The 25,985-nt window shown below is 44.6% G+C and overlaps 1 protein-coding gene across 2 annotated transcripts in view; it reads right to left on the bottom strand.

Moving 5' to 3' along the window:
• Positions 1 to 4,848: 4,848 nt before the first annotated feature.
• The window catches only part of lamb1a (laminin, beta 1a), a 37,363-nt gene continuing 16,226 nt past the window's right edge, over positions 4,849 to 25,985 (bottom strand). For both annotated transcript variants that reach the window (XM_030426329.1, XM_030426328.1), the window contains exons 17-34: positions 25,091 to 25,211; positions 24,259 to 24,460; positions 23,210 to 23,353; positions 22,820 to 23,051; positions 22,122 to 22,285; positions 19,473 to 19,697; positions 18,892 to 19,109; positions 18,493 to 18,589; positions 16,679 to 17,048; positions 16,406 to 16,590; positions 15,969 to 16,210; positions 9,530 to 9,739; positions 9,280 to 9,424; positions 8,037 to 8,244; positions 7,651 to 7,792; positions 7,358 to 7,534; positions 7,071 to 7,230; positions 4,849 to 5,659 (exon numbers count right to left, since the gene is read on the bottom strand). In XM_030426329.1, coding sequence (XP_030282189.1) covers positions 5,520 to 5,659; positions 7,071 to 7,230; positions 7,358 to 7,534; positions 7,651 to 7,792; positions 8,037 to 8,244; positions 9,280 to 9,424; positions 9,530 to 9,739; positions 15,969 to 16,210; positions 16,406 to 16,590; positions 16,679 to 17,048; positions 18,493 to 18,589; positions 18,892 to 19,109; positions 19,473 to 19,697; positions 22,122 to 22,285; positions 22,820 to 23,051; positions 23,210 to 23,353; positions 24,259 to 24,460; positions 25,091 to 25,211 — 3,382 coding nt within the window. In that variant the 3' untranslated portion in view covers positions 4,849 to 5,519. The remainder of the gene's footprint in view (positions 5,660 to 7,070; positions 7,231 to 7,357; positions 7,535 to 7,650; positions 7,793 to 8,036; positions 8,245 to 9,279; positions 9,425 to 9,529; positions 9,740 to 15,968; positions 16,211 to 16,405; positions 16,591 to 16,678; positions 17,049 to 18,492; positions 18,590 to 18,891; positions 19,110 to 19,472; positions 19,698 to 22,121; positions 22,286 to 22,819; positions 23,052 to 23,209; positions 23,354 to 24,258; positions 24,461 to 25,090; positions 25,212 to 25,985) is intronic.

Below are 25,985 nucleotides of genomic sequence, written 5' to 3'. Positions count from 1 at the left end.
AGAACATTTTTTGTTTGGATATCACTAACAGTGAAAAGATGGACTAGTGCTCTTTAACTTTTGAAGTGTAGACCACAGCAACCACTAACCTGCACACCAGAAGCACTCCATCTCCACCTATCCAGGTCCAGGATCCACACGGCAGACCACAGCAACACCAGCTGCGGCCTAGGACTGCGGCCTGCAGAGCCCTCAGGCTTCGGCCACAGGTAGGCCTCACTAATGTCTGTGTATTTTAATTGCAGGTCCAAGGCGGCCCAGTTCAGCCTCTCAGCGGGGGCTGAAGCCAGTGCAGACACTTACCACAAACCTTTTCTCCTTCACCACCCCCCCAGTGAGCAAACTAGACAGCTAGCAAAGAGCTACCTCAAGCTAATTCAGGCAATTCATCATAACAACATCATTGATGCAGCCATAGCTAGCCGCATGCCACCCAAAGGCATGGCTAAACAGGTAGCTAAACTGACAGCATTTATCAAACCCTCATCCCCCACAGATGCAGTCAGACAGGCCCTAGCTGCCAACACACAAACCTGGATGGCAAATAACCTCAAAATCTTAGAGGGACACTATCTAGACACCACCATGTCTCTGTCTAGTTTAGTATATGATAGTGTGGCCTTCCCCATAGCAGTGAACTGGGCGAGAAAACGCTTTAAAGGCAGACTCCATCACGCTGCTGTGGGGGAGGCCGAAGCCTTACTCCAGTGCGGCTCTGAAAAATATTATCAATCTGACTCCGAACCGATCACTCCCTCAGGGTCCCTGGTGGGTTGTGCCACTCCGAAAGTGCCCCTAGCTGACAGACAGGAGCCTTTAACTGCAATTGCAGTTCAACATGCGGCTCCTTCTGCTTCACGGGCCAAATCTCACCTCTCCCTCCCAGATGCAGGTCCTACTCAACCCGGTAATCCCTCTTTTTCTCCCCCTCCTCCCCTCAACAGACAGAATCCAAAACGGACAGTCCGTAAACAGACTAAAAGTCCGCCACCACTGTCACCGTCATTACTAGACAGGGGCTTTGTCCAGCCAAACCAAATACACCAACCAAACCTACCTGATTCGTCCACCTCAGACGGTGGCTACCCTACCTCTACAGCCACTAACATCCGTCTTGCCTCCGCAGGGTGTGCGACTGGTCCGGGGAATGATTTGAAACCCCAACCGGGGCAAACACTGGGCTCACAGACACTACAGCAGGTGGCTGGGGATAAAACGATGAGACAGAGGTATAATAAGCACAGCAATGCTAACCTCTTGGTAAACAACACCTCCTCTGACCCCACCACTAAAAGCATTTCTGTTGAGCCCAGACGCCAGACCTCCCCGGCCATCTCGCGCACCCGCGGTGAGCTGCGGGAGGCAGAGGTGAGGCCAAAAAAGCCAACACACCAGACTAAATTAACATTCCTTCCCATTAACCACAGACCCAAAAAACATCAGGAACCCACCCATTGGCACCCCAGGAGCACTAACAATAACCCATTTCCAGAAAGCTCCACTTCACAGGTGTTCAGACCGATGTGCCATGGATGGGGGACCAGGACGGACGACAGGAGATGTTGCCACATAGAAAAACAAAGAAGTAAGGGATTCTCAGGCCTTCAAAAGAGCCTGATACATAGAAGTCTGTTTGTGATGATCATTTTGCCCATTCAACTGCAATAAAATCTTTCCTTGACAACAACCTGTGCATATATACTTACCTGTATTACCTGGCATTGTCTCACCACAACACAAAGACAATAACAAAAAGAAAGACAAGAAGTAACAAAAATTCGCTAAATGTACTCACCTGCCCTGACCACCAGGGCGGCAGTCAGGGGATACTTACCAGCTTCAACCAGCAGAGATCCTCCTACAACACTATTGAGTCATTGATCGTCTATCCTGCCTTCCAAAGGCCTGACAGCCTGGTTTGCAGGCCCTAAAGCAAAAAAACAAAAACAAAACCATGTACATGTGTTGAATTGAGACAATGCACATCCTGAATTTTACATTTTTTTTTTGGACACTCAAGTACATCATTTTATGTATGCAAAGACTGCACCACCCCATTTTGCGAGGAGGAGTGTTGGGTAAGTGCAAGAACAGGAGGCATCCCTGTTGCCAGTGCCACAGAACCACATAGTGGTAACTAAACATTAATCTACACACACCTAACCCTAACCCTAATTAGAAGAATCTTAAAAAACAAACAATTCATAGGACATTAAAAACAATTGATTTATAAACACCTTAGAACATTAAAAAACACACTTTTAAGAACAATCAATTCATAGTACACTAAAAATAATTAATTCATAGTATAATTACAAAACAATCAATTCATTCTACATTAAAAACAATCAGGTCATTCTACATTAAAAACGATCAATTCATTTTACATTAAAATTATCAATTCAAAGACCTTTTCTTAAAAAATGAATTCTACATGGTTTAAAATCAAATAAAGTTCATTGAATACATAAAGTTCATACTTAATTTCTTTAAAAAAACAAAAAAACACCTACCAGGGCCAGAGTGGAGAGATGGAGTACGTAGGGACATGTAGAGGCACATTCCAGGGGGAGGGCATAAAGGGAGGAGGGGAGTAGAGGCAGCTCACTTCTGCTCTGACTCTCAAGGGAGAAACAGCTCTGAGGAACAGTCTGAACAGCCATTTAAAAAGTGTGCTAAGGCCTGAGGAAGACCCATTTTGGGGTCGAAACGTCGCCCGTTAGCACACGCTTCTTTGTTTTCTCATTTTCTGATTAAAAAGTTTTTCATTTGTGTTTTCATTTCCATTTATTTCATTTCAATTCATTTTATCCAGTTCATTCATTTATAAATATAAGCACATTATTTCATTATATATCTACACTATTAAAAAACTTATATTAATATATATCTACATATAATTATTTGAATACACTGTGACGATAAAAACTTGATGGAGGACGGATGGAAGGAGGTGCGCTATGGGCGCAGACAGCGGGGCCAGCGCGATCCCGGCTGGGACCGCGTGAGAGAGGTGTCATGGGGGAAGGACAGTGCACCTCCCGTGCCATTTCAGACACGGGCTCAGTTCCCCTTCCCTAACCCTAAAACAACCAACAACAGTTATAGGATTGAGATTTTGAGAGCATAACATTAACTTGAAACTTGTTTTTGATGTACATTGCTACATCCCCACCTCTTTTAGAGTGGGCAGTCCTAAATACATTATACTCCCTAATCATGATATCTTTATCTGAAATAATTTGCTTAGCCATGTTTCCGATAAGACAATAACATTAGCATCTGTAGAGTGTGCCCAGATATTCATCATGTCCATTTTAGAAACAAGACTGCCTACATTCAAAAGCAAGAAACTCACTCGTACACAGGAAGACCGGTGAATGAAGCAATGCTGCGTAAAAATTAGTTAAAATCAAGACCCGTTGCTTCTACAAACATCAGAATACAACTTAAAACCAGCAGCAGGAACCAGGAAGAAAGCACTTTCTTTAATCATGAAGAAATCAGGCCCATCATTAATCAGCAACACGTCTGCACTCCAGCTCCGGTAGTTACTGGCTGGTCAGGCTCCGAAGACCGACCAGCCAGCATGAAAGTGCTCCAGGATCGGCAGAAAAGTACGCCACGCTTCCAGTAAGTTCCCGTACAAGCGAGGTGGACGAATTTACTTCTTCAGACTGGGATTTTAAAAATGCCGTGACTTTTCAGGATGCACTGCTAGGACTAGCACAGTCCGTGGTAACCAGGTCAAACTTTGCCTGTCAATTAGTTACCCACTTAAACTAGACCTATTTGCTTCAGTGACAGCCCAAATAGTACAACAAATGCTGCAATTGAATTAGTAGTATATTTGTAAAAAGGGTCACACAGCAATCTGTGGTATTATCCCAAAAACAAACTGATATCAATCATTCAGTCATGCAAAAAACAAACAGAGACGTGGTGTCATCTAGGCAGCCTCAAAAATCCCTGGCATCATGTTGCATTAATATTTTACGTTTTATCAACTTTTTCTTTTTTACAGTGTACTGACTAATCCTTTAAGAATTAAAAAAAAAAAAAATGTTTTAAGCCCCTAAAATATACAGACTTTATGTTTATCCCTGTTTTATATCACAATAAACTCAATATCTTTAGGTTTGTGAACCTGATGAAATTTTTTCTAGCTTTTTGTTACATTTTTATATACTGTATAGTCTCTCTCTGGTTATCCAGGTGCATTATAGATAATCTGTATCCATATTACGTTTTTATGATGCCCTGATTTTCTTTAAACAACTCTAATATAATCAGAATACTTTATGATCATTAATCCCCAGGGGGAAAAAGGGTTATAAATGACTACATGAGGTGATTTACATAAATCACCTCATGTAGTATCATCATGTGAAGTGCTGTTGCCTGAACTTTTTGCCTTTAATAAAGACCTACTACATTTGAAATGTGAAAGAGTTAAACATGCCTCAACCACTCAGAGCTAAAAGCGTGTCCCGCAGAGAAGGGCTGGTCTTGATCCGTGAGCTCTTGGATAGTTCCGACACTATTCCAGAAATCTCTCCTAAGAAGTTTCAGGTGTCTCAAAATATAGTGAGGCTTATTTTAGTGCAACTTCAGACTACATCAAGATTTACTATCACATTTGGTTTGTTTTTCTGTCTTTGACCATGGCTGAGCTCTGTTGCCATCCGTGTGATACCGATACATCTGATAGTACTTCTTCTTTCACTCTGCAGTTTCTGACTCCGATGGCGTTTGTACAAAAGCAAGTACAAAATATAATACAAACTAACAGATAGATGAAACATGTTAACTGATGATGAATCTTTTGGAAGTAGAGACGTGTGCACCTTGACTTTGACGAAGTTTTTATTGAGAATCACTTTTGGGTTCAAAGGTTTGGTGAAGTAGAATGAAAATAAGGGTTGGATAGCAGTCCCATGTTTTATATATCCATAACTTTAAACTTTTACACAAAAATGAAATGATGGAGAGTCAGTGACTTGGATGTTGGTAAATTCACAAACATATTCAGTGGATCCATCATAAATTCATCAGCTTGATCAGCTTCAGCTGCGTCCAACTTCTTTACACTTCATGAGTTTTCCATTATTCATTTTATTGTTCATCACACAACATCTTTTATCTTTGGGGGTAATTCCACTGAATTTAAACCCTATGATGTGCTGAAGAATACTCTCACCACATCTCACACAACAAAAATCCTACTACACATTTGTGCATTAAATGTAAATGAAGATTACTGCTTTTCAAAGTAGTGTAATTTACAGAATAATTCTTTGGTTTCATTCAAACACAGGAATCCCATTCACAAATTTTCTTTTTGGTCTTTTTCTTCTGTTTGAGGTTGTTTGAAGTCACAGAGGGGAAGTTTGTTTTTAATGATTTATAGATGAGAAAAGATTAACACGTCAAATTTAACATTACAGAATCAAGTTAGAGAAATGTGTCAACATCCTTTAATTCAGATTACTTCCACTCTCTGAATATGATGTTTGACCCTAGAACAGACAGGTGCTGTAGATGGTGACCTTGTGGCTTATATCTTGCAGCAGCACCTTCACGGCGGCTTCCAGCTCCACCAGTTTCTCCACCTTCATCTCCAAAGTTCGCTGATTGTCTTCATAAGACTTCTCCAGATCTGAAACAAAACATATTTGTCACGTTTGTCAGTTTAGTTTGGTTATTTTTTTAAATTATATTAATGTGTTTGGGACTAACACGTAAAGTCTGAGTCTAAATTCCTCAAAATCTCATTTGTTTACTATGTTGTGTTTTTGAGACAAAAGTTGAATCTTTGAAATATGTCAATGAATGTCAAGATATCTCAGAATTTGGTTTGTCCCCATTCTTCACTCGAGCTGCGTGGACTTCACAAGTGAGTGTACAACCAGCTGACTCATGTTATCCTAGCATGATCTGACAGTGTTCCACAAGGCTTCTTGTCTTTCTCATTCTCTGGAGGAGATTCAGGACTCGTTGGTCTTCTCTGGTCTTCAGTAGTTGTGTCAAAGCTTTGAGGTGTCTGGGCTCATTATCCTGCTGCAGGATGAATTCTTCTCCACAAAGATAAACCAGGGTGGAGCATGTATCTGAAGCACGGAGTGGTGCTTCTCCTCGGTCAGAGTGGAGTCTGAAAACCTCTTCTTCCACCAGGATTCACTTTGGCATTATTCTCTTCCCTGGTCACCTCCTTTCATTCACCTCTCTGTTACTGACACTAATCTGTCTCTGTGATTCATCAGTAAATACTTTATTCGTCTTCCACACTGTTTTTTCTAAGCCCACTTCAACTGCTTGTTGTTGTCTTCTCCTGAGCAGAGGTTTAGAAGCTGCAGCTTGTCCTCAGAGACTCTACAGGAAAGCTTCTTCTGACAGGACGACTGCTGATCGGAATCTTGTGCTGTTCATTTGCAAATTTGCGCTGTGATGAAGCAGTTTTTCTATCTTTCAGTGATTCTGATGTGTTGATCTTCTGATTGTGAGCTGACTTTGATATAACTGATCTTAGAGTTCCAGCTGTGCCACTTTTCAATTCTTTAGCATAGACATGCTGCCATACTGAGCAGGACACTCTTTCATTGCAACCATCCCACACTTTAATTCGTTCCGTTCCGTTTTCTTTTCCGCTTTTCCGTGAAGGTCGGAGATGTTTCATCCCCCCTTTTACAGGGGAGGTTTCTGGGGCCAAATCCAGTGACTGTGGGCGAAGGGTTAGGGGTTAGCATGACCCTGAACGAGTCGCCAGCTCATTGCAGGACCCTTGCTGATGGCAGTGGCTGCCACACAGGTGCAATTTTGGGGTTCAGTATCTTTCTCAAGGATACTTCGGCATGTAGCTCAGTTCCACCCCAGGGGAGCCGGGATTCGAACCAGTGACCTTCCGATCACTGGTCCAGCAGCTCTACCCACTGAGCTACAGCCGCCACTTTAATCCACTTATTAAATCCTCATTTAATTTTCAGTAAGATATCAGTCTTTTGGACCCCCCGGAACATATAATCAGATGTCTAACTGTTATGTTAATGTGGGTACTGTAGATGTGATGTCACCTTTGAGCAGCTGCAGTTTGTCACTGGCCTTCAGCAGCAGCTCTTTGGCTTCTTGCTGAAGTAACTCCGCCCTCTTCTTGGCGTCTGTCACGCCCCCTGCCTTTTGCTCGATCAGCTGCTCCACTGTGCTGTACTTATCCTTCAGCTCAGATTCCAGGTCCTAACACACACACACACACACACACACATTTATATTGATTATGAACACACTCACATTCAAGACTGATGTTATCTTCAGGTGTGTGAGTGTCCTTTCCTGTTTATCAAAAGGTGACAGGCGAACTTACCTTCTTGACCTCCTCTGCGATTTTTTCAATGCTAACTGCATCCTTATTGGTCTGTTCCATGCTCTGGGTGATGTTCACAGCTTTGTCTCTCAGCAGCATCACGTCCTTCTCCAGCTGCTGCAGCCTCTGGGTGGCGTTATTTAGCTTCAACTCTGTATCTGCTGTTTCTGACTCCACCTGAACGTAACACAGATAGATGACAAGTCACTTTCAAGTTTCCAATGTCAGTTAAGGGTTAGTAAATATTTGGCCATGACAGCAATGAAGTAAACATCTGAACGGTCAGTACTGACAGAGGAGAGCAGGTTGTTGGTGTTCCGGATGTCGGTGGTGGCCTGCTGGATGGCGCTGCTGGCAGCAGTCTGAGCTCGCTGAGCTTCTTTAAGTGCTTGCTTCACCTTCTCTGCAGATTCCTTCACATCTGCTGCCTCCTTACTGGGGCACAGAGGGCGTATAATTTCATTACAGGGTGTCAGTGAACTGAGACTTTGGAAAGACAAATTATTAAGAAAATAAATACGACAGTTGGTTTTTCATACAACAAGGACACTGACAGATCAACATGTTAAAGTCTTATTTGGCTTTAACTTCCATACAAACTTTTTATGTTTTTCCTGAAAAACTACAACCACAAATTACTCTCTGTGCTCTGAACAGTGGATGAACAAGTGGGTCTCACCTGGCTTGGCGGGCCTGGTCGAGAAGGTTCTCTGCTCTCTTGATGTCACCAGCGCTCTGCTGCAGGATGGTCTCCACGCCTCCCAGTTCAGCCACCTTCTGTCGGATCTCCTCCGTTAAGTTCTGCAGCTGAGCTGGCGTGGTCGGCATATGCATGGCCAGAACCTCATTAGCTACTAGCTCGACGCTCTCCAGGTCAGCAGCGTCCTCTGAAACAAGAAGAACCGCTTCTTCATTTCTCACCTGTCTGATCACTTGATTGATATAAATCACCGTCATGACAGCTAAATGGGTCTCCTTTTTTATCTGGGATCTGTGAGACTTGATATCCTCCACCGAGTACCTCAGGGATCTGTCATGGTCCCTGTACTGTTCTTTATCTACAAGCTACATTCAGTCAGATATTCCAGAAGCATCCTATTTCTATATCACACAGGTCACAACAGTTCTAGTAAGAAGAAGAACATAATATAATATTTAGTTTTTTCTCTCAGAGGAGTTATCAGGATGGCTGCTGGAGGCAGTGTGGTAGAAAAGGGAAGTCACAGAGATGTCTGCAGTCAGAGCAGACTAACAACCACCAGACCAGACTTGTTGACTAAATCTAAGGTGTGGAGAAACTAAGATTATGATATGTGATGGCCCCTGCTACTGGTTGATTGTTTGTGCGGGGCAAGGGTTCCATTTTTGTCATTGCCCAAAGCCAGGTTATGACAGACACGATCTGTTTATCAAATACACTGGAGAAATCAAAATCAATCATCTTTGATCAAGCATCTTTTTTTCCAGGTCTTATCCCCTGTACACAGGCACATTGATTCACCTCATTAATTTTTCTACTAGTTGTGAAACAACACACAGAGCGTTACTGTGATGTTGGAAAGCTGCAGCCTTTATTCCCGACTGTCTGACATCTACACTACACATTTACCTCTAAAATGACAACTGGACTGCAAATCTTCATCTCTGCTGCTAACCCTCTCTGACCACACAAATGAATTACACAAGGCAGATGTGATTGGATCCAGTGCAGAAAAATCAGTGGTCTGCACTGGATTCATTGTTTCCAAGACACGTCGTAGAATCACCTGAGCTTGGCACCTCAACCAAGGTGACAACACATCGAGAACCCATTAACATTTGTTCTCCACAATGGAAAAGGGAAACAAAGCAGGTCAAGTTCAGTCAAGGAACCTGAAGATATTAGATAATGAGTTGTGTTAAACAGGAGGTGAGAGACATACGTGTGAGGAAGTCTCTGATCTGTCTGATGAGACTTCTCAGCTCCTCGTTGCTCTGCTCCAGTTTCTGTTTGGTTTGGTTGGTCTTCATCAGGACATCCTGAGCACTCTGCTTCGCCTCATCTGCTTTAAGTTTGGCTTCAAACACCTTAAGATAAAAACACAGGTCAGAACATTTGAATCGGCAGCCCTCAGAAACAGCATAGACCAGAAACCCTCAGAACCAACACGGACCAGGGCGCATCAGACTCACCATCTTTGAGAGTTTTTCCACTTCCTCCATGGCACTCATGATTTCCTGCTCAGAGTCTCGTGCCTTCCTCCAGGTATTGCTGGCTGCAGTCACCACTCCATCACATCTTTCACCTCCACATCTGGTGTGCCCCTCAGAGTCGACACAGCCCAGACCTCCACAGGGAGAAGACAAGCACGAGTCCTGACCTGAAGATGGACTGCCACATGTCTGTGAGAACCAGAAAAGGCCAGAAAATTAGGTTATGATATGATATCATAAAATCATCAAGACGCTTTAATCTGTAAATTAATTTGATTTGTTGAAATTCCTTGGATATATCAATAATGTATCTACATGCAGAAGTTTAACTTGCATAAAAAGCGTGAAATATATGCTTTTAAATAATGTTTAACCCTTTTCACACTATGTAATAAAATTTGTGTGTTCTTGTTTCAGGTGGAAAAAAAACAGGAGGCTTAAACTGTTTGGGGTTTTTTAGCACACGGTCTAAACAGCACAATTTTCTTTAAAAACTAAAGGCTTTTTTGGAGTTTTTGTGTCGTACATTAGTGTTTTTTATGTATCTGTCAGAAAAAAGCTCAAATCTTTGTCTCAGAATATCAACAAATACAATCTACTTATCCATTTTTTTTCTTCAGGGAACAAAACGAGAGTTACGAATGTAACTATGGTTCTATGAATTCTGGATGACCGCCAGAGGGCGGTGCTTCAGCACTGGATATCTCCATCTCGCACATGTGCAGGCCGAGTTATTATACCAACAAAGTCACCTGTGACCATGTGATGACGTAGGGCGCACGCCCCAGTATAAAACCCCCACGTCATCACGCAATCTGTTCCTACAGAATCTTCTCGCCCAGATTCCGAGTGACAGACAGCTCTGGCGGTCATCCAGAATTCATAGAACCGTAGTTACATTCGTAACTCTCGTTCTATTTCATTCTTCCTGACCGCCAGAGGGCGGCGCTTCAGCACTGGATGACTCATGCCAACAAGGTCACGAGGAGTGCTTACCGCCTTAAGACGTGGAAGCTGTTGCTAGGACAGCCGTCGCCACAGCCTGTTGAGCAGCCACATTGACCCGATAATAGCGAGCAAAGGTACATGAGGATTCCCAGGTCGCCGCAGCACAGATGTCCTGCAAAGAGACCCGCTTCAAGGCTGCCCATGATGTAGACACACTACGAGTAGAGTGGCACCGAACGTTACTAGGTGCGGGTAGGCCCTGCGATCTATAAGCATGTAAAATCACCTCAACAATCCACTTAGAAAGCCTCTGTTTTGACAAAGGTTGACCTTTCCCACAACCCCCATAACAGACAAACAGTTTGTCAGATTTACGAAAAGGGGCTGTAGCAGCCACATACGCCTTGAGAGTCCGAACAGGGCAAAGCCGCTCTGACCGCTCTGTTGCTTGCTGCGATGAGCTTGGTGAACTGAATGCTGCTAACTCAATTGCCTGGTTTACATGTGAGGAAGGCCCCCTCTTTGGCAGGAAGGAGGGGTTGGGTAGGAGAGTGACCCCTGACCCGTCCGGATACCAACGCATACACATCTGGCTCACTGACAGGGCGTGGAGTTCACCCACTCGCTTTGCTGATGTGATTGCCAGCAGAAATGCAGTCTTTGCAGACAGCCACCTAAGTTCTGCTTCTCCTATGGGTTCGAACGGGGGCCGACACACTGACCTCAACACCAATGTCAAGTCCCATGACGGCACTACAGTGATCCTTGATGGCCTACGCCTCTGTGCGCCCTTCAAAGACTGACTAACCAAATAGTGTGACCCCACTGTCTGGTTGTTCACTCTGACATGCCCTGCTGAAATGGCCGCTGCATACACCTTTAGGGTTGATGCACATCTGCCTGCGTCCAATAACGACTGCAGGAAACGCAGAATGGTGGCCACTGAGCTGTTCTCCGGTAGTTCACCCTGTGCCTGGCACCACTGGGAGAACAGCTTCCACCGATTAGCATAGAGTAATCTGGTGGAGGGAGACCTAGCACTTAACACCGTATCAATTACTGACTGGTCACAGGATGCCAGGAGTGGCTCCTGGCCGCCAATGGCCAGATCCAAAGCTGAAGACGGTCCAGATTCGGATGCCATATGCGTCCTCCAGCTGAGAGAGAAGGTCCGGTCTCCTTGGGAGGCGCCATGGCTCCCCCTGGAGTAGTTTCAGCAGTACTGGAAACCATGGCCGCCCTGGCCAGTTGGGGGCCACCAGTAGCAGTCTGTGGTCGTTCCGTTGCACTCTTTCCAGCGTCGCTCGAATGAGCGGAATTGGAGGAAAGGCATATAGAAGGTGGGCTGGCCAGGCATGAGCCAAGGCATCCTGACCCAGAGGGCTGGTCCCCTCCATCAGTGAGTACCAGAGGGGACAATGTGTGGATGTTTCTGAGGCAAAAACGTCCACCTCTGCTCTGCCATAGCGGCTCCAAATCGTTTCCACCACCTCGGGGTGGAGTCTCCAGTCGCCCTGTGGCGGCCCTTGGCGGGAGAGAACATCCGCTACATTGTTCTGTACTCCTGGGAGGTGTACGGCCCTGAGGCTTAGGAAGTGGGGAAATGCCCACGTAAGGAGCTGCTCTGACACCCGCAGACCCAGCTTGGACCTGGTGCCACCCTGATGATTTATGTGGTATACTGCTGAGGTGCTGTCTGTGCGGATGAGAACATGCCGCCCTTTCAAAACTGGGAGAAAATGCTGCAGTGCGAAAAAAAATTGCTCTGAGCTCGAGCACATTTATATGTTCCCACCTGTGTTGTGTGCTCCATCTGCCGTTGATGGTCCTGTGCTGCCAGACTGCACCCCAGCCTAACAGAGAGGCATCCGTCTCCACCACTTCTCGGCGGGCCGGGATCACTCCAAGGGGAACCCCCCCCCCCCGACCAGATACCCCCTCCTCCTCCATGGCTTCAGGGCTCGACAGCAGGGGCTGGATACCCTGACTCTCCTGCCTCTGTGCCACTTGGGATCTAAGTGAAGTGTGTTGACCCAGACTTGAAGGGGCCGTAAGGAAAGGAGACCTAGTGGGATCACCATGGATGCTGCAGTCAGCATACCCAGCAGTTTGAGAAAGAGGCCGTATCTCAACAATCTGCCTCTCTGGAAGCAACCTATGAGTTGCAAAATGTTCTCCACCCTTTTCCGAGAAAGGAAGGCTCTCATTAACCGCGAGTCGAGAGTCATGCCCAGGTAATCTACCTTTTGACTGGGTGTGAGACTGCTCTTGGAGTAGTTGACTGTGAGGCCCAGCTGGTTCACATGTCCAAGGAGCACAGCAGTGTCTCTGACTGCCTGCTCTGCCGTTGGGGAGACAATTAGCCAATCGTCCAGGTATGGCAAAACCGCCAACCCCCTGGCTTGTATGGGGGCAAGTGCCGCTGCCACACACCTTGTAAATATGCGAGGGGCCAGTGAGAGACCGAAGGGCATCACTTTGAATTGGTAAGCTCGGCCCTGAAATGCAAATCGCAGGAACTGCCTGTGGTGTGGAGCAATAGGCACATGAAAATAGGCATCTTTGAGATCTATTGACACAAACCATGCCCCCTGTGCCACTGACTGGAGAACGTCTGCCATCCGCAACATACGGAATGGCAGGACCTTTAAAAACCTGTTCAGCCCCCGCAGATCCAGGATCGGGCTGAACCCGCCGTCCTTCCTTCTTCGGGATTAAAAAATACACTGAATAAAACCCACTGAGCCGTGTATGCCCTACGACAGGCTCGATGGCGTCCTTGTCTAAAAGGGACGCCAGCTCCCTGCTGAGGGCGAGGGATTTCGTGGGATCTCTGACCACGGACATTTTGACCCCACAGAAGGTCGGTGGCCGGCGTCGGAACTGCAGTGTGTATCCCTTGGACAGCGTGGATACCACCCAAGGGTCTGTGGTCTCCCTCTCCCAGTAGCTGATATGCTGCTGAGTGAAGCGCCCGACGCCGGCCCTTTGAGCCTCAGGTCAGCCCCCCCCGCCCCCTGGAGCCTTTGGGGGGGCGACTACTGGGGGCTGGTCCCCTTGGCACTTGAAAAAATGGCCGTGAGAAAGACCGGCGGCGCTGATCATAATGCCCTGAATAGTGAGAGGACCTCGGCTGTAAACCTGGGCGAGCAGGTGGATAGGAGCGGCTGGGAGCAGGTGGCAATAGACCCATCTGCCTTGGGGCCTGAGCCGAGCCCCGACGCAGGCCAGCAAACCGCTGCCTGGCCTGGTCCACTTGAGCACTGCGCTCTGGCGCCAGCTGAGCAGCTGGCCCAAACATGTGACCTGGGACCACAGGGAGAGAACGGAGAGTACGGCGACACCCTTCTGATAGAGAGGACTGTGCCAGCCAGACTTGGCGGCGTGCCAGTGTCACTGTTGACATCAGTCTTCCAAGCTCCCTAGACATGAATGCAAAAGTCTGAAGGGATGCATCACTGAGGGTCTGGGCAGAGGAGTCCACACCAGATTCCTGCAGGACCTGAGACAGGCCCAGGATAAGGTGGGAAAAGGAGTTACCAATCCGGCCCATGCGTGCTGATATATTATAAGCCCTAACCAGGAGATCATCGGTCATCCGGCACTGAGGACGGGGGCAGCGGGCATCAGGTCTGAGAGCCTCATCGGGTGAGACTATCAAGGAGGCAATGGTAGGATCAACTGGAGCCATACGATCCAGCCCATAGCTGCCTGCCTCCTGCATGGCCGCCAAATTCCTGCTATCACTGGTGTGATGGGACAACAGCTTCGGATCTCCCCAGCAGCGCTGGAGCTCTTCAATATAGGGTTTTGAAGGCGGGACTGAAAAAGCTGCAGGCTGTGGTGTCTGCCTAAAAAAGGCACTTGACGGAGCTGCTGTGGCGGGAGCGTCATCCAGCCCAAGGCGTGCCAAGGCCATCCGAATTGCTGGTTTCAGTGTGGCATGGCCAGCTTCTGATCCACGCAATGACCCATCCGACCCTTGAGACAAGGCGTCAGAGGCTGGAAGGGCTGAGTCTTTATCCTCGTCCTGTCCTTCCCCTTCATCATCAAACAAACTGCAGGAAGCTGCAGTTGACAGCACATCAATGTCCCGAATAGGCGAGCCCCTCGTGGCGGAGTCACCACTGACAACTGGTCCCCTATCGTCAGGCTGCAGATTGAGCAGAAGCTCCTTAATCTGGGCAAACTCAGATGAAAGAGTGTCCACTTTGAGAGCTAAAGTGTCCACCTTCTTAACTTTCCCCGGAGGGCCATGTGATGCAGTACTGCGTCTGCGTCCACGTCCCTTAGGTGCCCTCGGGACTGCGCTCCCGCTAACAGGTAGCAGCGCAGCATCTCCTTCCACCGCTGCCAGTCTAGCCCTTCTGACCGCAAGTGGCATAAACCTACAGTTCATGCATGGGTTGTCAGACATACCTGTCCTCAGGTGCTCAACCCCGAGACAGGCCGGACACTGATCGTGGCCGTCCTCCGTTTGGAGGGGGGCCATACAAGCGTTACAGACAGGCGAAGCCCAACATGTCATTAAGTGGGACAGTTTCCAGAAAGAGCGAACGAAAGAATAATGCAGTCAATACTATGCTGCACAGTTGTCAAAGCAGTCACAGCGGACACACTGTGCTGCTCACCAAGACAACAATAAGATTCAAACGCGTCCGGACCGGAGCGTGCCTTGAGAAAAAAAGAAAATATATATATTTCAACAAGTCGGTGCACTCAGCACTGCCTGACAACTTAAAGTACGATTCCTGACTGTCCAGCCTAATGGCGTGCTTACTGCCGCTACAACCCACCGAAAACAGAGAGTCAAGCAATGTAGCGTGTAACATAACAAGCGGCGAAAACACCGCTCTTCAAAACAAATACGAGTCCGGCGAGCCGCCGGCTCTTAGCATCGGCTAACGGCTAACAACTAAAGAAACTTAGCTTACTTACCTGTCTGCAGTAATTCAGTACGAATCGTTACGGCGAGATCACCGATATTCGTCCGAAGAACAGACTTGAAGAAATGAGCGACTTGCCGCAGTCTCTGGTGGACGAAATATCCGAAGCACCAACCTTCAGGTTACGAGACTACCAGTGGCGAGCCAATTGACCTGCTATCAGAATTTCCTCAATCGCGAGAACATAGAAGGAACAGATTGCGTGATGACGTGGGGGTTTTATACTGGGGCGTGCGCCCTACGTCATCACACGGTCACAGGTGACTTTGTTGGTATAATAACTCGGCCTGCACATGTGCGAGATGGAGATATCCAGTGCTGAAGCACCGCCCTCTGGCGGTCAGGAAGAATGAAATAGAACTGAACTCTTTATCATCATCCAGTCAGAGGACATCAGTAGGTACAGTTGTTTTATTGCTTTTTGGATCCAAACAAAGATCTTGAGTGTTCATTTCAATATCTAATCAATGTTAAATGGTCTAAACATGACTAACAGATGGAGAAAAGATTTTAAATTGTCCTACCTTGTGGCTGAGCTCTGATAGGTCCAGAGTTTGCAGCTCTCCTGCCAGGTCGTCCAGTCTCTGAGCATGCTCAGTGTGTCTCCTCAGGAACTCCTCTCTGCTTTGATTCATTTTGCCCTCAGTCAGTTGCCGCAGAATGTGGGAGGTTTCCACAGGGCTGTCGGAGTCGATGGTGGAGGCATTCACTCGAACTTCAGCTGCCTGAGACTGCAGGAAGTACTTAGTGACGCTGTCCGTCGCTCCTGGCATCAGACAGTAAATACAAATCAGCACACTAAAGGACACCTTACCTCAGTTGTAGTGACATTCTGTTGGTTTAAAGAGACAGGCTGACACAAACAAATCACCCATAATCACTCTTAAACTGATACAGAGACAGTTTTAAAACTTTCTGAGCACATTTATAACCCTGACTTTTGACGTATGACCCTCCTCACCTTTGATGTCAGAGTTCTTGATGAACTCGACCTGATCCAGCAGCTCGTGAACCGTACGCTCCAGTTTCTGAGCATCCGACGTCACAGAGTCTAGTTTAGTATGAGCGGTCGAGTCCAAGTCTTCCACCTGGACTAGAGTCTGTTCCGTGTGGTTCAACATCTGACTCAGAGCCCCCATCAGGTCACTGAAGGACATACAAAGGTGTCAGAGGACACAGTTGACAATAATCTAAGCTAATTCTATATCCACATTAAAGTTAAAGTTATTCTAACCTTGCTTGTTGCAGCAGCTCCTGGATCTCGGTCAGTGGTTGCGAGGCCGGGTTCTGGTTAAGGACAGCCCGGATGTCGGTGACGCTCCTCTCCATGCTGTCAATGGACTTCTTGTATGGTCCACTGACTCCGCTGGCTTTGATGGCATTGACCTTGTTAACAAGACGGTGAGTCTGATTGGTCAGTTGACCAATGACCTGGTCCCACTCAGCAAAACACTGGTGGCAGCGACGGCAGTCAGGGAAGGTCCCGGAGAATCCACGAGCACAGACATTGCAGTGTGGACCAGAAACGCCTTCCACGCAGACGCAGTGGCCGCTGGCTTTGTTACACTGTGGCTCTGAGGTACCACGAGGGTCACAGTCACATGCTGAGACAGAAACACAGTAAAGTTACACCTGTGACGACGCCCAGCTGTGATGTCACACTGCTGAGGAGTATACCTGCACATCATCAGGACCTTTATTAACCAGCTGAAACCCATTATATATATATATATATATATATATATATATATATATATATATATATATATATATATATATATATATATATATATATATATTTGTGTGTGCGTGTTCATATATACTGTGTTTTTATAACACCCACACATAGGTGTTTTAATCATTTTAGATTTTCTTTTTAAAATAAGGGTATAAAATCTGATCTGATGAACAAACTGAGTCAGAAAAACATGTTCAGACCAGATCTGTTGTTGTGTCTGAATCTAATTAAAGGCTTCACTCTTTACACACACACACACACACACACACTCGAGTGTTAAGATGAAATGTTTACAGTCAAAACATTTTACAGGAAGAGTTGGAGACAAACTGTCTGACTTCCTGTTCAACAAAACATCTGCTCTGTGTGTGTGTGTGTGTGTGTGTGTGTGTGTGTGTGAGAAAGAGAGAGAGTGTGTGTATGTGTGTGTTCACATCTGCTTTTTATTAGACACAGTTGAAGCTCGGAAGAAACAACAAACCTAAACCAGTTTCTGTCCCTTTCTTTCTTCCTCCCTTGGAGACTGTCTCTCTCTCTGCTTAACACTAACACAGACTCTTTGTGCCCGATTGTGGATCTCAGACAGATCTCTCGTCTCGTCTCAAGAACATCTGGACTTAATATCAGTCACAGCAGATCACAGCTGAGGATGCAGGGAGGAATGTTCCCACGATGCAACAGCAGAACGACTTTGTTAGTTAATGGAGATTCAGACAGTTCCGTTGTGTCTTAACTCAGACTGAGCAGTTTCTCCTCACTAGTCACATTCTGCTCTGTCCACAGACTTTGTAAAACCTGGACTTGGTCTTTGTGACATCACCTATGGAGTCATATGTGACACTCAGTGAAGTGCTTCCTAACCTTGCCTATCTTAGGTGGAGTGTGGGTAGAGCTGAGGTCAGCCGAATAAAGCCTGGTTACTGTCTAGACAGCTCGCGGCCAGCTGCCACTCAAAGCAGCCATGCCCCTAATTATCCATAACTTTCAGCCTTGATATAATCTTAACTATTCACCTCTATAACATTCAACCCCCTTACGACAGACACCAAAACTGTTTTTCTGTTCCAGGCTGTAAACAGGTTTATTTCTGCTGTCAAGTTGGACATCTTAACCTGGATTGACTTATTGTTGGAGCCTCAGATGCCCAATAGATTTACTGCAGTTTTAGATACTTGAGTGTTGCTCAGGAAGTTGCTGCTTATGTTTGTCCTGCTGTTCACAATGTGCTTGTTTGAATAAAACTGTTAAGAAACCTGGTTGTTTTACTAATGATTTGATTTAATGAAGTTAACATATAAGCAGAAACGTACCGTGACATTTGATCTCTGGGTCTCCCCAGAATAGCTTTCGACATTCGCTGCATGTTCTTCCTCCAAAGCCGGGCTGACAGGAACACTGACCACTGATCTGTGTACATTCAGAGGTCCAGTAGAGAAATGATCAAAATACTGAGCCAGTAGCTGGAGAACTCAACAAGTTTTATTTTATTATCTGTTGAGCTTCATAAAATATTTAAAACTCCTTCACAACAACTATTTTTGAACCATGCTCAAATCTGAAGAAAATTCAATGAGTGAGCTAAATGTCTTTAAGGATTTTTTATCTTTCAGGAATAAAAAAGAAGACTTCATTAAAGCAGAAAACAGAAAAAAGATCTGAGATGTCTTGTTTCAGATCATTTCCCTTCCTTTCCTTTCTTCGCTCCTCACCTCGTTGCAGGACGTCCCATACGAGTGTTTGGGGTCGCAGTCACAGGTCTGACAGCCGCGACCACTCGCCATGTTCCAGGTGTCGGGCGCGCAGCGGTCGCAGTGTTGACCAACTACGTTGGGAAGGCAGTGACACTGACCACTGCTGCCATCGCAGTGACAGTCGCCAGATGATGGACAGCTGGAGGGATCGCTGCCCAGCTGGTTACAAACACACTCTGTGGACAAGAACCAGTCTCCATCAAGATTTATCAAGATTTTTCTCAAAAGGTTAATCCAAGAGGTTAATCTAGAATTTAGATTATCAAGATTCAGAGCAATCAAGATTTAACAGCAGATTTCAGATAGATTCTGTCAATAATTCACTCAAATTGATTTGATCAAGATTTCACTCAGAATTGTATTCAAAGTTTGATCATCTGTCATCATGTGAGAAGTAGTAAATCTACTGGTTTCTAATGATCTCTGCTGGTCTTGACTGGTCTCTACTGGTCTCCACTAGTCCCTGCCAATCTCTACTTGTCTTAACTGGTCTCTACACACTGCTATGGGGGGCTGCTATGGTAACCAGGTATACTTACTCCTGCAGTCCTGCAGCATGGCATTGCCGTAATAACCCAGCTTGCAGCTCTGGCAGGCGGCACCCTCGCTGTGATAAAGGCAGCGCAGACATTCGCCGGTTCGGCTGTCACAGGACTCCGGGTCCAACATGTCGATGTTGTTATTGCACTGACAGGGCTGACATGTCCCACCCACTTCCCCGGGGTTTCCATAGTAACCAGGTGCGCACTCATCACATCGAGCACCTGCAGAGAGGAGATGGCAGTACAGACATCAGATGAGACATTGAGGGTTTAACAGAAGTTTTACTAAAACACTTATTACGTGATTGTCATTCATGAGAAATATTAACTGCCAAAATCCTCACATTACTGACATTTTGACTACTTTTACTCTCCAGCTGCTGTCAACTTAACACAAACTATTGCTTTAACAATGACTGCTGTTTCTACTGATGTTTTCACTGCTTTATTTATTTACATCTTTACTTATCTTTATACTTCAGCAGCTTTTAGACTTACACATACAAATTGGAACTTACTACTAGGACTTTCAATTGGTTCAACTGACAACTGGTTCTGAAACAGTCTCAGTTTAATACTGATGCATTTGTATGAAAGAACAGACCATCAGAGAGATGATTGTATGCTTCTGTCTTTTTATTAGTTATTCTCAGTGTCTCTCATTCAGAAATATCTGGTTGGATTACTCACAAGACATAACAATAGTGAGGAATGTCTGTAACTTTACCACAACAAAGTTTCTAAACAACTAACTCTGTAAGCTTTGGGATCAAATGTAACCTGTATGAACCGCAAACAAACAAAGTTTTGCCATCATCGTGTATAAAATACAGTTATATATAGTTATTAATCTTACGAAGACCAGGCGTGGGCGGTCTGGCTGAAAAGTCTGTCACTATAGTTAAGTTCAATATAAGTCTATGTCGGTCATTTTTGATCATTCTTAAATACCTGTCCTGTATTGATCATTTTTTAAGATTAGGCAAAAACTGTTAAATTTAACCTTTTAATGTTGCATTCAACTATATCAAGGGCGGGGTGGAGCCAACATCTTGTTATCGGAAGGTCACTGGTTTGATTCCCCTGGTCTGCACGTTGAAGTGTCCTTTGGGAAGATACTGAAACCCAAAAATGCTCCTGATGTGCTCGTTGCCACCTTGCATTGCAGTATGAATGTATGTATGAATTACTGTAAGTCGCTTTGGACAAAAGCTTCTGACAAATGTTGTACATGCAAATTAAGGCACATACTAACGGACCGAGAGACATTCCTGCAGAGAAAAGCAGCTCTGGAAGATGAGCGTTCCTGACAGGAGCCGCAGAAGACCGGGACAGAGGCCAAAGAGGTCGGTGCATTTACCAGGAAACCGAAGCTCCTAAAACGCTACACATTACCAGAGCTACTATGTTAGTTAACAGTCTTACAGGCAACATTTTATTGAACCATTTCTTATATCTATCGATGACGTGTCAATCGATATTGGTACTGTTTTTGCATTATATTCAGTGACTAATAAGTATGTAAATTTTAAATAGTATTCAGAATACATTGCATCTCTCTCTGTTTCAAACTTTATTAGCAGGCAGCAAGATCAGGAGGCCAAAGGGGTCTAAATCTACCGATTCCCAATAATAGCTTTCAGCGATTACACTTCAACTACTTTCATCTCTTACACTTTCTGACTAACATCGTTGCTTATGTATAAAATGAACTACAACCATTTCAAATCCACACTCTAATCGCTCCAGCCCTGAGACTTCAACTGGAAATTTCCCTGATTTCTCACCATCCTTCAAGTGGTAACTGCTACAACTACTGTCAGTGTTCACATACCAACTACACTTAAACTAAGCGTTACTCTTCAACTTGACATCCAAATACTAAAATTGTCACTTTAACTCCTTTCAGTGCTTTAACGCCAACTCCCAACAAGCAAACAGTAACCATTGCAAGATATTTAAATTAAATTTACAGTGTTGAAACCAGCAGTTATAGTAAGCAATTACAATACATTCTTCTGCACAAAAAGTAGCCAATTCTGTCATAACTGGAGCTTTGACATGTTGTTTTTAAGGAGTTATATCTGACTGACCATCACAAACCAATGCTGTCATGCTGTAGTTTTATATACAAAAGGGTAGGAAAAAAACTTGAATGTTTGGACAGTTTGGACTGTTGGAGATTTGGAGTGCAAAGGAAAGGAGAAAGCTGGTGATTCATGCATCTGTCAGCAGCTGAATCCAGCCTGAACATTTTATTTCTTGATTTAATAACCAAACATATTCCTGCTTTTAGCTTCTGTTTACACCTACCTCAATCAAAAAGTGTATTCTCTTTAAATTGAAACCCTGTTCGTCTCTGTAGTGCAGCTTCTGTCTGACTCACCAAAACTAAAAAACACTGCAGTTCATTTCACTCAGAACACCTCCTGCTGAGAACCAAAGCCTTAGGCTGACCTTTCTGTGCTTCCACTGAGTTTTACTGTCACAGCTGTTCGCTTGTGTCTCCTTTCTGAGCAACATCAGGAAATAAAACAGCTTGACGCAAAGAGTTAAAAAATATCAAAATAGTAAAACTCTGTTTGCAGCTCACTTTTACTAAAGTTTCACCTCTGTATACAGCTCCTAAATTAATACATTTTGTACCTTTGTATCCAGTGTTGCAGACGCAGATGGCTTGCTGGGAGTCGCCGCCACGGTAACAACTTGCTGCAAACTGCCGCAGGCTGCCGGGGCCATCAGGACACATACAGGGACGACAGTGGTCACCTGACCCAAGCACTGGGTCACCATAGTAACCCTCCAGACACCTGAACAGAGGTGACAGAGAGGACGTGATGTGGACAAGTTGACACACAGATTGACAAGTGGTTCTCAGACCTCAATAACAAGTCCTAACACTTTTATAGCTAATCATCAATCCTATGTAACCCGTTCTCAGACCTCTGCAACTAGTACTCAGACCTCTATAACTGGTCACCAGACCTATATTACGTCCTAAAACCTAACTAGTCCACTTACCTCCATAAATAGTCCTCATACCTCTATATCTAATCATCAGGCCTCTGTAACTATAGTCACCAAAACTCTATAACTAGTCATCAGACTTTTCTGACTTGTCTTCAGACCTCTTTAACTACTTGTGAAACCTCTAACTAGTCCTCAGACCTCTATAACTATTCATCCAAATGCTAACTAGTCCCAAGAGTTCTAGAACTAGTCCTAAAACCTTAAACTACTCTGTAACTACTCCTCCAACCTTTATAACTAGTCATCATACATCTCTAACTAGTCCTTCAACCCATATGACTAGTCATCAGACTTATGTCACAGGTGTAACTCACCTGTCACAGGTGTGTCCGGTGCTGTGGTCCCGGCACTTAATGCATCGTCCGGTATTGGGGTCGCACTCGTCAGTGTGTCCGTTACAGGTGCAGGGTCGGCAGGTAGGGAAGCCCCAGTGACCGGGCAGACAGCGGTCACACTGCCGACCATATGCTCCAGGTACGCACACACACTGACCGGTCAGCTGATCGCAGAATGAACTGTGTGAACCCTGAGGGTCGCACACACATGCTGAAAATACACAGAACACAAACAGTTTACCTCAATATATAATGTCAATATATTCTCAGTTCATATTGATACATTATCAGTTCATATTGATATATTTTTAGTATGTATTGATGATTATGATAAGTATGTATTGATGACTGATCGATCAGGCTTCTCACCTCTGCAGCCATTGGGTCCAAAAAGAAATGTGGCTGGAGCGCACCTGTCACAGCTCCTGCCGACGACGTTTGGGCGACACTGACACTGACCGCCGCTGGGGTCACACACAGTGCTGAGGGAGCCTTGAGGGTCACACTGGCACTCTGGGAAATGGAGTTCAACAGACGAGAAGAGTTAGACAGCGAACAAGCTTCAACAGGATGAGAATACAACTTGTCCTCCACAGATCCTGTCTGAGAGAATGCAATAACAGATTTATGAGCAGGAAAGTCTTTTGAGGAATGTGAAGACGAAGAAACTAGTTGAGTCTCGTTCAGGAGGTTGTTGAGTACCTTGGTGGAAACCTCGATGAGTGACATCACTCAGAGTTAGATAACGGCAGGAAAGAGAGAGGAAGAAAAACATGCACTTTGCACACAGTGCATACAGATAAAGAGGATGAGAAAAAAAAAAAAACACGAGTTTGGATGTGAATAGTATTTACACTCACATCCTACCTACAGACCACGTGAGAGTGAAAACCTGTCAGCACACAGTCAGACATCAAAGTAACTAAGATCAATCACGATTATAACTTCAATACAAATTGATGAAGTCAATGATGTAATGAGGCAAATTCTCCTGAATCTTTTGAATGAATCACTGAAGATGACAGAAACACAACTGCATGGTCATGTTGATCAGTAACTGCTTAAGTGGAAGTTTGATAACAAGTAAACACCTCAACATGTTGATGATATGTTCATGTTGTATTCACTGCCTGCTAAAAACATCAGTTACAGGTTCAACTATTCTCTTACATGAAAGTTACAAAAACACTTTCCTCCCCTGGACAGTCTCTCATTTACAATCACTAAATCACTACAACCCTCAGGACTCGTGTTTTATAGGTGAACATGTTTTTCACAACACTTCATCCTGAGTAAATAACTACATTTAAATGACTCTAAGAGTTAGGGTTAGGGGTAAGGGTTAGGGGTTAGTGTTAGACTCTGACAGCTGGTGTGAGATTATTAAGGTAGAGGCAGATTTAAAGTGGACTGGGTACCTTTAGCTCCCTGGTGCAACATGGCAGAGATGCTGAAGATAAAGTTTCTGCAGATGTCGGTCATCTGAGACTTGATGACACTCTGACTGCTCTCCAAACAACGATAACGCAGAAAAGTGTCCCAACCGCTGTTCCCGCTGGAGTCTCCTCCCTCTGAGGCTGTGAAGATCTCCAGATTCTTACAGTGAGGCATCAACACAATCTGAGGATGAAGAAGACCACAAAACTGACTGAATGCACTCTCTAAATGTGATTTGTGAGAAGTCTTTCCAGAATTTTAAACCTCTTTCACATGTAAATCTCACATGACAGTCCCAAGATCAAGATTCACAGTAAAGAAGTTAATCTGAGTTCTATCATCACTCCCCGATCTCTGTCCAACACATACAGAGCACATTATTAAAGGCTTCAGGTCCTGGTGTCTATCTAATGAGACTCACTGTGGAAGTTGTCATTGTCACTCCCATACCTCTGCTGTATCAGCTCTGCAAGGATTCATCAACAGACCAAAACTTAATCAGCAACTTTGATAATTGATTTATGATTTCAGTAATATTTCAAGGAAAAACCCAAATCATTCTTTGGGTCCGGCTCTTCCATTATTTTCGGGTTTTCACTAGTAAACTGCGCATCTGTGAGTTTTGAGGGTTTAACCCTATTTAAAGATGTAGGCTGTGGACAATATGATGATGATTTACATTTATTTTCTGACATTTTATAGATCAAATGATTAATCCACTAAACAAGCAACAATCTGCAGATTAATAATCTAACCTAGTTTTAAATCAGTTGTATTCCAACTCTCAGTATCCAAAGATAAGAGTTTCCTCACCGAGTCGATGAGTGTGTACGGAGACTGGACGTCACCGAGAGGTGAGTAGAGCGGCAGACTGAGGCGAACCGTGTAGTTAAGACCAGATTCAAAACAAACCGCTCTGGGAAGGACCACGTACCTGAGGGGACAGACAGGAAACAACAAGAACTCACATCAGGTGTCTCACCTTAGAAGAAAAAGTATTTGCCCCGACAATAATCAACCAGCTGACAAACTACCACAACAACAGTAACACCAACTAACTAACAGACTCCAAGAGGACACGGTGCAGTAATTCAATCAAAGTGTTCTAATCATATCCTATCTGAAGTTATATGACAGCTGAGATCTGTAGTTACGTGAGTCTGACCGAGTCTACCACTGTGTGTGCATCTGCAGGAAGGATGGGAAAATATATGGTGGTGTAGATAGAATACTTAAAACAAGACATTACAGATAATGTTATGAACACAACTCTTTTCTCAGGGAACAGACAAACATCCCGTCTTCATCGGTTTCAAAACTGTGGAGAATCTCTACAAATACAAATCTGCATATAATGAGACAGATTTTCTTATCCGATGTGTTCTGGCTTCTATCAGAATCAGAAATACTTTAAAAATCCCAGGGGGAAATTATTTTTTGTTACACACTCCAGATATACAAACAACATATATTATACAAGCAACATATATTAAGAACAAAATATATATACATACACATGTATATATACATACACATGTATATATACATACACATGTATACATACACCTACACACACACATATATATATATATATATATATGTATACATACACCTAAACACACACACACATATATATATATATATATATGTATACATACACCTACACACACACACATATATATATATATATATATATATATATATACAT

Source organism: Sparus aurata, chromosome 8 (genome assembly GCF_900880675.1).
Source record: "Sparus aurata chromosome 8, fSpaAur1.1, whole genome shotgun sequence".
In the NCBI taxonomy this organism is placed as follows: Eukaryota; Metazoa; Chordata; class Actinopteri; order Spariformes; family Sparidae; genus Sparus; species Sparus aurata.
The sequence above is the reverse complement of the archived record's forward strand: the minus strand, read 5'-3'. Positions and strand labels throughout refer to the sequence as shown.